This window comes from Pseudophryne corroboree, chromosome 8, assembly GCF_028390025.1.
Source record: "Pseudophryne corroboree isolate aPseCor3 chromosome 8, aPseCor3.hap2, whole genome shotgun sequence".
NCBI classification, from domain to species: Eukaryota; Metazoa; Chordata; class Amphibia; order Anura; family Myobatrachidae; genus Pseudophryne; species Pseudophryne corroboree.
Window position 1 is genome coordinate 122,594,395 of NC_086451.1, and position 17,983 is coordinate 122,612,377.

The 17,983-nt window shown below is 39.9% G+C and overlaps 1 protein-coding gene across 1 annotated transcript in view; it reads right to left on the bottom strand.

The window, feature by feature from the left end:
* Positions 1-508: 508 nt before the first annotated feature.
* The window catches only part of PAPPA (pappalysin 1), a 630,246-nt gene continuing 612,771 nt past the window's right edge, over positions 509-17,983 (bottom strand). Inside the window, exons 20-22 of the mRNA XM_063936909.1 lie at positions 10,281-10,352; positions 8,800-8,898; positions 509-4,320 (exon numbers count right to left, since the gene is read on the bottom strand). Coding sequence (XP_063792979.1) covers positions 4,216-4,320; positions 8,800-8,898; positions 10,281-10,352 — 276 coding nt within the window. The 3' untranslated portion in view covers positions 509-4,215. The remainder of the gene's footprint in view (positions 4,321-8,799; positions 8,899-10,280; positions 10,353-17,983) is intronic.

The window sequence follows — 17,983 nt, forward strand, 5'->3', positions numbered from 1 at the left end:
CTAAGCCTCCCTGGTGGTGCCTAAACCTAAGACACCCTTCCCACAGCCTAAACCTAACTTTCCCCCTCCCCCGCTGCTTAACGCTAACCCCCCTTTCTGCAGCCTAAACCTAACCCTCCCTACCCACAGCCTAAACCTAACCCCCCCCACACACAGCATAACACTAACCCTCGCTGGTGTTGCCTAAACCTAATCCCCCCTTCCCACAGCCTAAACCTAACTTTCCCCCCTCCCCCGCTGCCTAACGCTAACCCCCCTTTCTGCAGCCTAAATCTAACCCTCCTCCCCGCAGCCTAACCCTCCCTACCCACAGCCTAAACCTAACCCTCCCCCCCATACAGCCTAACCCTCCCTGGTGGTGCCTAAACCTAACCCACCCTTCCCACAGCCTAAACCTAACCCTCCCTCCCCCACAGCCTAACCCTAACCCTCCCCAAGGGTGCCTAAATCCTAACCCTCCCTTTCTGCAGCCTAAACCTAACCCTCCTCTCCACAGCCTAACCCTAACCTTCCCCCACAGCCAAAACCTAACCTGCCCCCAACCCCCACGCTGCTTACCTCTCTGGCGGGATCCGAGCTGTTGGGATCCTGGTGGTGGGTTTGTAAACCTTGTCAGGGTGTCTGCGCCAGAATTCATAGCAGTGTCAGGATTCCATCGTTGGCATTCTGACAGCCAGGATCCTGACCAGATCCCCACTCATATACTTGATTCACATATAACAAGGCATGCTTTTAGTCCCACCAATTTCTCCCATTGATCTGAACAAAGTTTTCCAACCTCAATAATGTCACTCTCTTGAAGCATAGACTATATACCTAACCACATTTCAGCAAACTTATGCATATTATCCCCCCGAAATACATAAGATCCGTGAAAAGTCGTGGACCTATGTATTTACATGCCCGTGATCGTGAAAAAACAACAACTAGTTTTTAGTGATTTGGTTGTGGCTGGTGTCACAATGTCCCTGATAAGCATCAGCATCCAAGGGAAATGGATGAAAATCACTGTACTGTATGTGTGCAAAGCTTCCAGACCCTTACCCCAAAAGACCTAAAACTTGTAGCAAAAAGTACCTCTGCCAAATATGAATGTGCGTGGGTCTGAAAGAGTATAAAAGCAGCGTAATTCACTTTTTAGTTTTGTACAAACTAAACTTATTTAAAAAATATGCGCTTGCCATAAAATACAAATGTGAAAAATATGTGTAAGTATCGCCTGTAATCCAGAAAGTTTGGAAAAAAAGGGATCTCAATTATTTTGCCAAGAACTGTATTTGTTGGTGAATAGATACTTCTAACAGTGTAAAAACTATAGTCTGCAAATTATAAAAAAAAAATCAGGGGAATGCTTAGTAAGAGTAAATTTGTATCTCTGCATATTATAGACTTATTAATTGATGAACTTCAGTATGTTATAGATTTATAGATTGATGAACTTCTGCATACAATAGATTTATAGATTGATGCACTTCTGCGTATTATAGATTTATAGATTGATGCACTTCTGCATACTATTGATTTATCAATTGATGCCCTCCTGTATACTGTATTATTGATTTATAGTTTGATGCACTTCTGTATGTTACAGATTTATAGATTGATGCACTTCTGCATATTATAGTTATATAAATTGATGCACTTCTCATGCTACATATTTATAAATGAATGCACTTCTGCATACTATAGATTTATAGATTGATGCACTGCTGCATACTCTAGATTTATAGATTGATGTGCTTCTGCATACTATAGATTTATAGATTGATGCACTTCTGCATATTTATAGACTGATACATTCTATTCCAACTTGGTGAACAATATTCTGCGGATTTAAAGGTCTGTGTGCTCACTCTTACCCATTTAATTGTATTCTTGTTTAGAGTAGCATTTCTTTGTTTTTGGATTTGTAAGAAGCCAATTACCCCCAGAATTTTGTTAGTGAGTGATTCACGTACATATGTTATAACTATTTTATTTTATTTTAATATTTCAGTTATGCATTCTGAAATTTTAAACTGACTGATACAAGTGCATGGAGCCTGTTTAATGAGTAAACATGTATTGGAAAATAAGGTGAGAGCAGTAGTTGGTTTGTGCCTATGGAAAAATGGTATTGCAGTAAAATGAAGTAGATTTTGAGCAATTTTGCATTTTATATTAAGCTACTAGCAGCTTTCTGGAATCAATGTATATGGCTGTGGTAACAATTCTGATAGCAGTAACTAGAACTCATTGAAATACTGGTAGCAAACAACTATTTGTGTCCATTTTTTGTCTAATATACGCACAATCACACAAAAATGTTGCAGTAAAAACAAATCTTGCGCACTGGGAAAGATGTTAATGCACAAGATTGATAAACATGCTTCAAGCCAATACCACCTTCATGGATATAGCTCTTCCCTTCACAATTAATTACATTATATCCCTTTAAAACCATATCATATTTTGCATCTCATTTTGGACCGTGCAGTATTTTTCTTTTACATTTTTTTATCACTCATATCAGTCGCAACAAATGTTTTTTTTTTTACTTTTTGTATTTTTTTAAACACAGGAAAAAGAACTAAAACAAAACTGACAATTTCAAGCCAGTGAAATTGAAACCAGAAGGGAGGTAGCTGTAACCTGCTCTACAAACACCCTCAGGGAATGCCCTAATCCTTCAGGGATCTCACACACAGGACAATTCTATCTCTTTTGCAACAAGATCTCGATTAATTGGTCATCTCCAGACTCATTTGTGTGCCAGCATAGTGCTTTAAAAAACAAAAAGAACAATCTACTTTCAGCAGCACGAAAAATATGATCTATCCTGCTTATTTCGTGAGTTTCCACATGAACCCCGATTGAGACTGCTAAGCAGTATATACAGTAAGCATTGCTATGCAAGACTGGCCCTCCAAGAATAATTCTCGGTATGCTTGTTCATTCATGCTATCAATAAACAAAAGGAGACCAAAATATATGCTACTTGCTGGCAAGTTGTACTCATTTTAGCCTATTCCACTTGCTGGTCTACTTGAGAATTCTGAATCCTCCACATACACATGTAACATTTCACAGAACAAGTGTATTTAATTTATATGAAAACAGCTAGAACACAACACCTGCAAACACATATGACAAACATGAACTACACAATTCTTCTATCATGGTAAAAATGAAATCAAACCTTGATAATGGATATTAAAACAAGGGCAGTGTGTTTCCAAGAATAAGCAGGGATACCCATCCATGAATGGCAATATCATTCATGGAAATATTTTTCTTTTATGGATTGATCCTAAAATATAATACTGACGAAACCTGTTAAATACTACAGATTATTTAAAACACAAGTACATTAAAGACCAGTTGTTGGTAGAAGTCTCCTTTGAATACAATCTAATCTGATCATGTACTTTTTGTAAAATTAATATATATCATCTCCGATCTCCAAGCTCTATGCTAGACTTTACCAGGAGGTATAAACCCATCTCAAGATAAAGATGTAGTTTGGTCCCTGTGATCTGTGTATAGGACGAAGCCTGAGGGTGTAATGGCAGACTGAAGACAAGATTTAAGGCAGACTGGTTGTTTGGATTGAATTCAACTTGACCTGACACAGTAAGGAAAATGGCTGTATGGGGCATAGCAGCAGGAATAGCAGCAACAGTTACACTCAAACAACTAGTGTTGGGTTTTGGTGGCATTGGGACAAATCATAAACGTCCATTATAAGGCAGTCAGATGTCATCCTAATAGACCTTCCAACAGCTCAAGGTTTGATGTAATAAGAAACACTGACGCTTGCATTGACTGCAAAGCTAGACATCGTCTTCTAGATTCACCAGTCACTCCTGTTTCACCTTGAAATCTTCAACATATTAGTCCTAACCATCTGTGAGAGAAAAGGAGGACTGAATTAACCAGTCTAGCTAGCTGGAGAAAAAAAAGAATGTGTTTATGGCTTTTACATTGTCTTCTGGCCATACCACAGCTCATCACATCTGATTTTTGTGTTTGTTCCTTATGGCATTAAAATCATGATTCAGATTTCCCAGTTCTCCATTTATAAAACCAACAAAAAAAAGTTCAGACTGGTTCATATATAACGGTTTCTGGTAGAGAAACACTATCCAGTTCAGCAGCTAATGTAAAAGTAACAGAGGAAATGAGGTGTGTTCTCCAGTCTGCCTTTGATTGTGGTTTTGCAAGTCATACAGAATGCTATCCATGGCTGGGGCTTTGAGTATTCTGATTGTTCTCCTTTGCATGGGGATCCAAGCATGCACACTTCTCTTGTACATCACAACTTGCAGGAAACGGAGTCACCTGCAGAGAACACAAAAGTAAAATAATTGTATGGTACCATTTTAATTGAGAATTTTTTTTGTTTGAAGTATAGAAGGTAATATCAAAGGACTAGTGCAAAACATATTGTAATAGGGCATGTAGCTACGTAGGCATGTAGCTATATGCTGTATACAAACTATTTACCCACTTATATTCAATGTTTTCATACTAAAATAAATGCAATATACAGGGTTTAAATACTTTATGAAAAAAATAAAATAAAAAACAGTAGGTGGTGTGGCACACATAAGATAGAATACCCATGAAATATTTCTGCCTCCTACAAAAGCTGCAATCTGCAGTGAAATGCATTGAGAAATACGGACTTTATATTTTTTATTCCTGGGATTGTAATTTACCCTACCACCATATAAGTCTTCCAGCTTCATATAGCTATTTGGAGAACATTTTTCTTATTGTTGTTCAGTCAACCTGGTTTGCCTGTACTTAGACATCTGTCCTCAATATGGAGCTGTGTTACATCTGACTGCACTATCAGAAACCCACTTGTACATGTGGGTGTCTGTGTGCCATCTGCACTGGAACTACAGCCTGAGACTTGGACACAGGCTAATGCAACACAGCAGTGCTCCTCATACACGTTACACCACACAGCAGTGCTCCTTATACACGTTACACCACACAGCAGTGCTCCTCAAACACCTTATGCCACACAGCAGTGCTCCTCATACACGTTACACCACACAGCAGTGCTCCTTATACACGTTACACCACACAGCAGTGCTCCTCAAACACCTTATGCCACACAGCAGTGCTCCTCATACACGTTACACCACACAGCAGTGCTCCTTATACACATTACACCACACAGCAGTGCTCCTCAAACACCTTATGCCACACAGCAGTGCTCCTCATACATGTTACACCACACAGCAGTGCTCCTTATACACGTTACACCACACAGCAGTGCTCCTCAAACACCTTATGCCACACAGCAGTGCTCATTGTACGTTACACCACACAGCAGTGCTCCTCATACACCTTACGATACACAGCAGTGCTCCTTATTCATTACACCACACAGCAGTGCTCCTCATACATCTTACACCACATGTGTATAAGGAGCGCTGCTGTGTAGGCATAATGTGTAACTTGTATAAGGAGTGCTGCTGTGTGGCGTAAGATGTATAAAGAGCACTGCTGTGCGGCGTAAGATGTATAAGGAGCACTGCTGTGCGGCGTAAGATGTATAAGGAGCACTGCTGTGTGGCGTAATGTGTATAAGGAGCACTGCCATGTGGCGTAAGGTGTATGAGGGGCACTGCTGTGTGGCATAATGTATAAGGAGCACTGCTGTGTGGCATAATGTGTATGAGGAGCACTGCTGTGTGTTATAACCTGTATAAGGATTACTACTGTGTGGGGAAAATTTAATTGTGGGTACTATTGTGTGGCGATACAGCTGAGGCAAAACCCAATTTTTTGGGTGGCGTGCACGGACCCATTTTGAATATGGGAGGGGCAGGCAATGCATATTATTGCAACTGGACCCACCATTCTCTAGTTCCGCCATTGAGCACCAATGTATGTTTTAAAGATAGAAACTGTTCTGCCACATCTTTTAGCAGGTTTCTTAATATGAATCTGTAGATTACTGTGTGGTCCTGAAGAATAGAAATTCTGGAACTGAAGAGTGCATTCTGTTTCCTATTTATCTTTGTCTATACGGAATCCTTTTGTAAACAAACTCCAGCAGATACGCCCTCACAGAAAGCAGTTTAATATAATAAAATTTAAAAAAACAATGCTAGTAGTAAACACTGATATTTGGTCCAAGAGAAAATGACCATTCTTTACTCTGTCCTCTCCCAGTGAAGGAAGCAGTTCTAAAATATTTGGAAGCTAGGAGAAAGCTTAAAGATGCAGGTGCTTTAAAAGATTGCCAATTGGCACAAATGTTATTGACAGCTTTGATAAATTAGAGAAAAATCTAAGATTCTATGTACTAATTTAGATGAAAAACACGTGGTTCACAGCTAGTAATGCCAGCATTGTTACATCTCATATGTTATATTCAGCAGCATCAATCATACTTGCTAGGGGTGTGTATCGTGTGACCGGCAGTCGGAAGACATCCCGGCATTGAGATGCCTGGCAAGGGAGGCATCCCAGCATTGAGATGCTCAGCAAGATGGGGTGATTGCAACAAAGCCCTTATGGTCTTAGTGGCAAGCCGCGTTCAACACAGGTTGTATTCCCACTCTATGGGTGTCAAGGACACCCACGAGTGGGAATAGTCCCTGTTAGTTGGCATGCTGACTGTCGGGATTGTGGGTGGGCGGGATATAGGTGCCGGTATTGTGCCCAGCGGTCTCCTGACCCCCGGTCACATAACTATATCCCCTTGCTAGCACTGTAAATGATAAACAATTGTGTTGCATACACAGAATAAACTACACTTATGGACATCACTATACCTGTATCCTGAAGGTGCTATGTATTATATTAGATAATTATAACAATAGCTCTATCAATATTTTGTGAATGCTATGTACTATACTGGCTTGTTTTTGTTCTTGATACCAATTATACATAGAGAGCAATTGCCATTATTGGAATATTGTGTTAAGTGATGAAGACCATATTATATACTGTGTTAAAATAATCTGTACAATGTTTTATGTATGAAACCCCCCTTATGAAAATTATTTAAAAAAATGTATATTCTGAGATATATGTTGGGTGACATCCATTGCATCAAAAATGGTTTTTAAGAAATGTTTAGATGTGAAGAATTCTGAAAGACACCTTTTTTCCATTTCTAAGACACACCCCTGAAGAAGTCATTAGTGACTAAATGCGTTAAATGCATAGTGCTGGATTGATCTCCATCTGAAAGGTTCCTTGATGTCAAGAGCTCAGACCCCATAATAGGAAAAAAACAGCTAAAGGGATAACGTCTACCCTGAGGTGAGGTCATATCAGCATGATATGATATGATATGTGTCATGTAAGTATTATTAATATTAATAATTTAAACAATTTTTCTAATTACATTGTATGATTTTACAAACTGAAATGGTGATTGCCTTTTCTGTGTGTCTTTGGTGAGAGTGTTTCATTACAGTAAAAATAGTAGAAAAAAATAAAAGATTTTCAGTCATTAAACCAGTAAAAATTACATATATTTAAAAGCTTCTATCATGTCCCCTCTTTCCCTTACCTGTTCCAAACTATACATTTTAAGATCTTTTAGTCTTTCCTGGTACGTTTCCTGCTTTGGGCCATGCACCTTTTTAATATCCCCTCTTTGACATTCTCTAATGTATTTATATCCTTCTGGGGATACAGTATGGCCTCCAGAACTGCACACAGTACTCTAGATGAGGCCATACCAAAGACCTATTCAGTGGCATTACTACTAGTTTTCTGCTACCGATTCCTCTCTCTATGCAACCTTAAGGATTATTGTTTTACTGGACTCCTACCTTCAAGTATTGAATTTTCAGTGTGCCATGCTGTAGTCAAGAATCTGACTTGCCTTTCTCAAGGTTTTGTTATATTGCTTACCTGCCTTGATCTATTACCCCACCTTGATCAATTACTTTAGTTACAAAGTCAAAAAAGTCAATAAGACTTGTTTGGCATGATATTAACCCTGGTAAATCCATGCTGTTTGGGATCCTGTAACTGACTGGGATCCAGAAAATCACCATGATTAGGAAATGTGTATTGTATTATTTTTTCCTTAAGATCCTAAGACACAGAAGAAAACCAAACACACCCCTACAACCTGAGCCTGTAAGATGGAACAATTCAGTGTTCAAGGGAGAATCACTGACCTGAGGCTAAGAGGTAATGCTCTGTAAAAATGTATAATAACAAATATAAAAATAAATATTTCTGACCCAATAAAACATAGACTATGTAACAACACTGAATCAGCAAGATAAACATAACATTGACAATTTATGTTTCCCGGTGTAACAAACCGCTTCCTCAAGCAATGCATACAGTATATTATTCATATTACGAGGATGAACAGGTTAACACTCTCTCTGTTAATTCATAATGGGAGTGAATGATTGATCACCACTGTACTGTATAGAGTAACACTATATTCTAAATAAAATATTATTTTACTTTTAAAACATCAGCTTTCTCTTAGACTTCCATAATTATTTCTCCTTCTTGTTGCTTATGTATTTGTAATAGGGTTTGGAATTAGACTAGGCATATTTCTTGCCTCTATAATACTGAAAAAACAGTAAAAAAAAACTTCTTCCATTTTTCTATATTAAACTGTTCCCTTTCCCCAAGTAGCAACCAAGAGTGATTAATAGCAGGAATACCTGAAACTCTGTGTTTACCGGAAAATAGATCATGTTATAGGACCCAACAGTATAATGTAAAATAGATCATGTTATAGGACCCAATAGTATAATGTAATAAATTAGTAAAAGGGCAGCTAACTGCAGAAAGATTGAGGTGTCTTACCTTTCCTGTCTTAACAGTGGAGGCACAGCAATCTCCTCCATCATATTTGCAAAAAGCCCAGTTGTTTCCACCATCACAATAACTGTCTGCAATGAATGGCTGTAAGAATAAAATAAAATAAAAAGAGAAAAAATGTTAACCCTGAACTATTACTCTTTCATAGCTATTAAACCTGATTTGGATTTAAAAGTACATAGTGTGCCACTGTGTGCCAAGTATCTTATCATACAGTATACACAATCGGGTTCAGTATGATATCCCAGCGATTGGGATGCAGGTGGTCACAATATCGACGCCGGCATCCCAATATGTGAAATACCAACAGGGGGGAGGTAAGTATGTTCACCCCTGTCCCTTACCCCCTAACCCTCCATTCCCGCAGCCTAACCCTAACCTCCCCCCTTAATGTCTAACCCTAACCACCTCTCTCTGCAGCCTAACCCTAACCTAAGGATGGCTAACCCCCCCCCCCCCCCTCCCCAGCCCTAACCCGGCTGCTATCCTTACATTCAGAATGCCGGCTGTCTCCTGACCCTGTTGGGCACTGGCATCAGCATTCTAATGGGTGTCAGAATTCCAGTGTTGGCATTCCAACTGCCGGGTTCCTGACAGCCGGCATTTTAACCACATCCATACACAATCATCCAATTCACACATACAGAACACCCCTAACTTTACCCTCAGATCCTTAATGTTTGTAACTAAAGACAACTCATTCATCATGTATGACTAACATCTTCATATCAGCACTCCTGGACCCTTACAGTGGCCCACTCTTGGCTAATCTGTATCCGCCGCCCTCTCCCCACCCCTCTTTCTATTCCTGTAAATAGATCACAGAGGGGCAGATGTATTAACTTGGAGAAGGCTTAAGGAAGTGATAAACCAGTGAAAAGTGCAAGTTGATAAACGCACCAGCCAATCAGCTCCAATATGCACATTGACAGTTAGGAGCTGACTGGCTGGTGCATTTATCACCTTGCACTTATCACTGGCTTATAACTTCCTTATGCCTTCTCCAGGTTAATACATCTGCCCCAGAATCTCACTTTACTGTCTCAAAACACCTGTTCTTCAACTACAGTCTCCATATCCAGGTTCAATAGCATTAGGTAACAAGACAAATGTGACACGGACCTGTATCACAAACAAGTATCACACACAAGGCACCAAGATATCACAACTGTTTGTTTGATTCCATACCTTCCCTTATCTACACACTTTTCCCTCAAGGTCACATTGGTCCAAGCATCAAATGAAACTAAACTAACTAAAACATAAAAGTTCAATACTTCATATTTATTTTTGCCTCTACTCTTAACAAGCAGCAATTGTCACTATTCTCCAAACCTTACTAAATGTAAACTTTATTAATCCCTTTTAACACCCTTAGCACTTACAATCTTTTTTCTCTTTCTACTGCTACAGTGATTCAGTCAAGCCTTAGCTGCTAGGTGGTTTGTATTAACTCAGTGACCTACCTCACACCTTTTGATGCAGAAAAGTGTTTCATGGAGAGGATACCATTGCCGTCGTCCTGTGCAGATAATTTTCTATAAAGACATATGAACAGGTGGTGAAATTAAATTCTGTATGAGAATAAATATAACAAATGTAATACAGTAGAATCTCCATTTTCCATTTTCAGAATTTACAGTATGAAATTAATGTTATCTGTTTTATAGACAATTTTTCACAAAAATTGCTACTCTTTTATTTTTGGATGTGTTCCCTGCATGAATTGGGTACTTGGGGTAATATAAAGTGGAGAGAGATAAAGTACTAGCCAACCAATGTCTGTAATTTTTCAAACACAGCCTGTAAAATGACATTTAGAAGCTGATTGGTTGGTATTTTATATCTCTCCCCTTTATATATTTCTAAGCTTTAATACATCTCCCTCCTAGCTTCCTATTAATTGCCAGTGTTAGTACTAAAACCAATTGTAACCAACCGAAGTGAAATGAATTACCAGTATTTATTATACATTATACATTAAAAATGCAATTATATAATAATAATAATGTAGATAATAAAAAGTAATTAAAAAAAACAATTTTTTTTTAGCATAACGTTTGCACCTCTCTCTGGTTAATCATAGTTCTACTGGAGAAATTGGAAGTGTCCTGTTCCTATGTAACTTGACACCATTGTAGAAAGTGACGGAGTCACGGCACAACAATATCTTCCATTTGAACTGGTGTGTAGTGAAATTCATATACAGTAGGTCTGGTTCTACTGGTTATAGGAAATTTACTTAATAGTATGACAGATAGGGCAATTTGTCACTAGGTCAGTGAATGGAGAACAGTTTGAGTTTGAAGTCTCCCAGATGCATGATTCAACATACTGTGGGTAAGTTTGATAGAACAGTGGGAGGAACAATCAACAACAAATGTAGTACAAGAGTGTTCCTGAAAAGTAGGGATTAGGCTATGTGGAATATTTATGCAGAAATGGGACTGCTCCAAACAACTTTTCTTATTGCCACGTATAGCAACAATAACTTGGTTTAGGGGTATTTAACGTGTGTAAATCCCCAGAACAAAGGCTCTTATTGGAGCCATGAGCGATAAGAGCCCATGTCCTGGTAAATGCTTATGCTATTACTATACCTCTGGCTGTGCTACTGTACATACGCGCCCATTCAGCCATGCATGTGCAATATTAAGTACTGTATTTGTGATGTGCTCTGGGTAAAGACCCACTGGGGATGGATTGCGGGATGATGGTATCTTCAGATGGTGTAACCCAACATAGGTAAACTACTGTATCTCCTGCTTTTGACATTGGTAAGTATATATTTGTGTATTGCGGTTTCCACATTTTGACGGGCCACAGGGTTTAATTAATAGGCCCCTGTAAGTGTTAAGTAAGGTATTATATTATGAAATATTACTGTACCTGACCCACATAAGAAAGGCAAAAGGGGCTTAGGGATGCTAATAATAGGCTGAGAAGTTGCTGTCGAAAGGTGGGGTTAGGGTTAAATATGAACAACGTATTGCAAAAATACCCTATTAAAATACATAAACTACAATGATAAATAATTATTGAAGTCAAAGAGAAAGCTGATCTTTGAAATGCTTTTTTTATCTTTATTCATAAAGGAGGAAACATTACAAGAAAAAAGATTTTGTGAGAAGACATTTAATGAGCTTCAAGTGGTGGAGTACTGTATATGTTTATTTGGATTGTCCTAAATTGCCGGTTGAATCCATAAAATGCCTTGACTTTTATATGACTTTGGAAACACTGGCATACATTTTCAATTGGATGTGCTTTGCATCTTTCAGATACATTTTAGATTAAACAAAAATTATATCCACAAGCACCAATAATAAAATCATTAAACTGGTCAATATTAGTGACATATGCGAAAAGTCCTGCTGTCCCCTTTGTTTCATTATGTATTTAAAGCTGCAATCCTAGAGCTCTACAAACAGTAAAATTGGAAATATTCAGAACAGTACTATTAAGGCATACATAACTAATGTCCTGTGGAGTTCCCATGGACTTCCAGGAGTGATGTTACCCTCCCATCCTTTTCCTATTACAATTAGATCAATAAAAGGCATGACAATGTGATTCTCATTTGTGGCATTGCATCACAGAGGCCATGCACAAATCACATGGAATCATTCCTTAGATATGAGTCAGTGCTTAGGTGTGAGTCAATGCTTAGGAGTCAGTCCTTAGGGGTGAGTCAGTGTAAATCAGTGATTAGGCATGACTTGGTGTGTAAGGGTGAGCCAGTATGTAAGCGTGAGTCAGTATTTAGGTGTGAGTCAAACTCATGAAACTATGGAGAGCATGGCTGAACCTGGGGGGGCGCTAGGGGAGCATGTGACCCAGGCGCAGGATTTAGAGGGTCGCTGAGAGAGAGACCCGGGGACAGTCCAAGGCAGCAGCTGTGATACAAGCGCAGCTCCGCTTGGTGCCTGTCAGTGAAGGAGAAGAACACAGAGCTGTGCAGCTTTGAGAGGCGGACCCGGGTTGAGCTGTAACACAGAAGCTGGGCTCTCCTTGGAGCACTGGTTGATGCTGCTACTCCCGAGTCCGCCTCTCAAAGCCGCCACTCACCCTCGATGCTCCACCTGCCAAAGCCGCTCAGGGACACACTTCTCTCTCCCTGCACATGTCCCAGCTCTAGGGCAGCGAGCTTCCGCCCTCCAGTCACTAGTAGGCAGTCTGGCTGGAGGAGAAGAGGTGGGCCAGCAGAGTGTCAGTGAGTGTATCCAATCTCTGCTGTGCCCGCCTCCTTTGCAAGTGATCTGCTGTATGTGGTGGCTGGTCCCTGCTCCAGGCCAAGCCACCCATGTGCTGCTGCTGCTATGGACTAGGCCCGTCCCCCTCCCTCCAATGAGTCCATCATTCAAATGTGTCTGGAGCTCCACAGGACAGAGGAGTTCAGATCTTCCTCATGGTAGGCATGTAATGTAGTGCAGCGTATAGGTGATAGTGTAGTAATGTAGTGTTATTGTTGGTAATGCAGATGTAGTGTAGTGTAATGAACTGATATATAGTGCAGCATATAGGGTATGTAGTGTAGTGTATAGGAGCATGTAATGTAGTGCAGCATATAGGGGATAGTGCAGTAATGTAGTACAGCATATAGGGGCATGTACGTAGTGTAGTGTAATGCAGCATATAGGGTATGTAGTGCAGTGTATAGGAGCATGTAATGTAGTGCAGTATAAAGGGCACTTAGTGTAATCATGTAGTTCAGTGATGTGGTGCAATGTGTTTGGGACACACAGGGGCTACGTGACAGATGCTTAGGGCATTTGGAGCACACAAGGCGCAATATTGTTCAATGGTATTCCCTTTTTTCTACATATTTCATAATATGATCATTTATTGTGTAATGAGGGGGGCACCAAAATGCTATCTTGCCCCGGGTGATGACAATTCTAGTTTCGGACCTGTGGAGAGGCAAGCACTTGTTGCCAGTTCAGATGATAATGGAACATGTGACTCTCTACAATTTTTGTTATAAAATTATGACCAAAAGCCTGTCTATTTTGTAAGTCTGTTGTGGAATTTAAGAACAGTGTTTTAGGCCCTAGCACTGGTGGAACCCATACAAATGAAATTATACCTAAGTCTCAGAGAAGTATTGCAGCAGTTTGCTGGTGAGAATGATAATGAAACATCATCATGATGTGATAATCTCAGAGTGATGATGAGCATGATAATGAAATAGGATTACAATGCTGTGATAACATCAGAGTGATGATGAGCATGATGATAAAACAGAAGTACTATGATGTGAAAACCTCAGAGTGATGATGAGCATTATGATGAAACAGGAGTGCTGTTATGTGATAACCTCAGAGTGATGGTCAGCAAGATGATGAAACAAGGGTACTTTGATGTGATAACCTCAGAGTGATGATGAGCATGATGATAAAACAGGAATACTATGATGTGATAGCCTCAGAGTGATGATAAGCATGATGATGAAGAAACAGGAGTACTATACTGTGACAACCTAAGAGTGATAATGAACATGATGATGAAACTGGAGTACTAAGTGTGATAATCTCTGTCACACCTGAGAGTTGGGTTGGGTTTGGCTTGGCCAGGAATTTGGGGGTGGAACTGGCACAGAGGGAGTGTGAATGCAGTGAGGAGGCTTTAACCAGGATTTGTGCATGGAACTTGCAACATATATTTAAAAGATCACTGCAGATTAGTATGAAGAAGAGATGACACCAGATTAGCAACTGGAATGGTGACCGGAATGGAACCGGAATTCTGACCGGACTGGAACCAGAGTAGTAACCAGAATGGAGCTGGAATGCTGGGTGGACTGGAACCAGAGTAGACTGAAGTGCTGACCGGGCTAGATCCAGAATGATGAAACTGGAAGTCCTTGAGAGAAACAATAGTTCTTATAGCAAATGGAGACCAGAATCGAACCGGAATGGATTGGAGTGCTGACCGGGCTGGATCCATAATGATGACACTGAAGAGTCCTTGAGAGATGATGCCTAGTATGCAATATACACCAGACTGGAACTAGATCAGAATAAAGTCACTGCAGTATGGGAGCTCAGCACATAGCTGTTACTTCCTGAGAAGAGACTGTTGTACTGGCAAATTGTTGTTCATAGTAAATCACCTTTATAGCACAGAGTGTAGGCAGATTGGATGCTGCGATCAGCTGATGAAAGGAAGCTCCTGGATTGGTTGCTGGAAGGTCAGCTGACAGAAACCAAGATGGCAGCACCCAGGTCAGGTTTTGAAGGGAACTTTTGCTAAGGCCCAAACACCAAGAAGTGAGTACAATGGAGGTTCAATATTGAGACAGCAGTGCTGTGACGCGCTATGCACAGACACAGTGACAGCTGCTGGAAACTCATGTGGGATCAGTGCCTGCAGACCTCAGCTTGAACCGGGAGCAATGTATGGAAACATGGCATAGGCCTCTACGCCAGCCAGGACAGACATCGTAATGGTAAGAAACTAGTTTTAAAACTCAGTGACAATCATGTGACAATCATGATAATGAAATAGGATTACTATGATGTAATAACCTCAGAGTACTGATGAGCATGATTATGAAACAGGAATACTGTGATGTGATAGCCTCATAGTGATGATGAGAATGATGATGAAACAGGAGTTCTATGATGTGAAAAACTCAGAGTGATGATGAGCATGATAATGAAAGAGGAGTACTGTGATGTGATGTGATAGCCTCATAGTGATGATGATAATGATGATGAAACAGGAGTACTATGATGTGAAAAACTCAGAGTGATGATGAGCATCATTATTTGTTCCATGCTCAAGGGTGGTTAGTGGAGGATAAACATTTCTGCCAACAGTTAAACATAAAACTTTCAAGGATAAAACACTGAAATTTACTTAATGAAATCACACAGAAAAACTATTTTCCAAAATGGTTGAGCATTTGTATTAAGCAGTGATGGTGAAATGGAACTAAGGGGGTAATTCCAAGTTGATCGCAGCAGGAAATTTTTTAGCAGTTGGGCAAAACCATGTGCACTGCAGGGAAGGCAGATTTAACATGTGCAAAGAGAGTTAGATTTGGGTGTGGTGTGTTCAATCTGCAATGTAATTTGCAGTGTAAAAATAAAGCAGCCAGTATTTACCCTGCACAGAAATAAAATAACCCACCCAAATCTAACTCTTTCTGCACATGTTATATCTGCCCCCCCCCCCCCCCTGCAGTGCACATGGTTTTGCCCAACTGCTAAAAAATTTCCTGCTGCGATCAACTTGGAATTACCCCCTAAATGTTTCTGATACTCAGAATACACATTATTAATATAAACAAAAAAAAGTGCTCGACCTCCTAATAGCTTTTAAGAAGCATAATTCTGAGCTAGCTATTTCTACAGCCACAGTAGACATCACAGCCGGAAGTATTAGGTAGGGGGAAAGTGTGCAGCCATTTACTAGAGCATTATCTCTATATGTGGACATAGCAAAAAAAAAAAAAAATTAGAAATTGTCACGTTCAACTTTGGTAATTCTGCATTAATTATGGAACTGATTACTTGCGCAGAACCAATACAGCACATTCTCAGTCAGTATTATTTTTAAATATAAAGTTCATCCACTTTCACTGAGTTGTGCTCTCTGCTGCACGCACTACAATGATAACAAGACAATAAGCAACGGAGAGGGAATCCTGTATCTACTAACTGCATGGTATTAGTAAAGTGTTTTTAATCATAACCTCCCTGGAGCAAGGAAGTAGCACAGTGCTTCTATTTACCAACTGCCTGGCACTAATAACAAGCATTACAGATACTAACATTGCGCTTGCAATCACCAATTTCCTGGAGCCAGTAACTACAACAGTTCCTGGAATTGCAAACTGCTTGGAGTCAAGAACTAGTGCAATGCATGTATCAGACAACGGTCTACAGCCAAGAATTAGTTCAATACCTGTATCCACCGAGTGCCTAAAGCCCAAAAATAGTTAAATACCTGTATCCACTGACTGCCAAAAGCTAGTTCAATACCTTTATCCACCGACTGTCTAGAGTAGTGTCAGACTGGGGCATGTAGGGCCCACCGGGGGAATGCAGTGGTAGGGGCCCATGTTTAAGGGTGTGGTCAGTTTGCAGAGGGGGTGTGGCCTGCCACCTCATTGGTTTGACTAACCATTAGAGACTGCAAGGTCTAGGCCCCTTCATAAATATATACCGTAAATTCAGCTGCTCCATGCATGATAATGTGCCAGATTAATAACAGATTAATAACAGCAATGCACTGTAGAAAATATACCATAGTCCAGTATAAGGGAACATGTGTATAATGTATAATTCAAGTGCACAGTCTGGAACCTGATCCTTAGAGCAGGAACTGGTCCCCCAGGCAGTGGGGCCCACCGGTGGTTTCCCCTGTACCCCTGTGGGCCAGTCCAAGCCTGGTCTAGAGCCCAAAACTATAGTAGTTCAATTCTGATATTCACTGACTGCCTAGAGGCAGGAATTAGCACAGTGCCTGTTATTACAAACATCTATTAGCCAAGCACTAGTGCAGTGCCTTTAATCACAGACAGCCTAGAATCAAAAAGTAGCACAGTGCCTGCATGCACCAAATTCATGGAACAAGCATCTAACACTGTGGCTTTATCAATTAACAAGCATCCCCATCAACAGTCACTATTATCAATTCATTACACTGTACATCAGGCTTATTCCTCAGCTTTAACAATGCAAACTCGCTGGGGGAGGTCTAGCATTATATTTTACTTCATGTCATTGCATAACATTTGTGTGTAACTTCACTGCGTAATATTTTGAATCTTTAAAAATATAATAATAATAATAATCATCATCATCATCATCATCATCACCACCATCATCCCACAAATCAGAGTGAAATAAATTATTTCTGAATAATGTTAATACAGCCATACTGATAGTGAAGAAATCAGTTGTGATAATTAATGTGCCAGAAAGTGGGCAGGCAAAAATTTAAATGGGCAAAATAAAAAAAATAAAAAAATCTGACAGGCTGCACACTAAAGGATACCAAATCCAACTATATTGTCACTTATCTTCAATAATCTATTCTTCTTCATGGCTAACGGAGTAGTTATAATTAGAATGATGCTATGGTGATAGAGAGATAAGGATTGTGACCCTTCTTAATAGATTAAGGGGTCCATTTATCATAGTATATTTGCAGCTATATC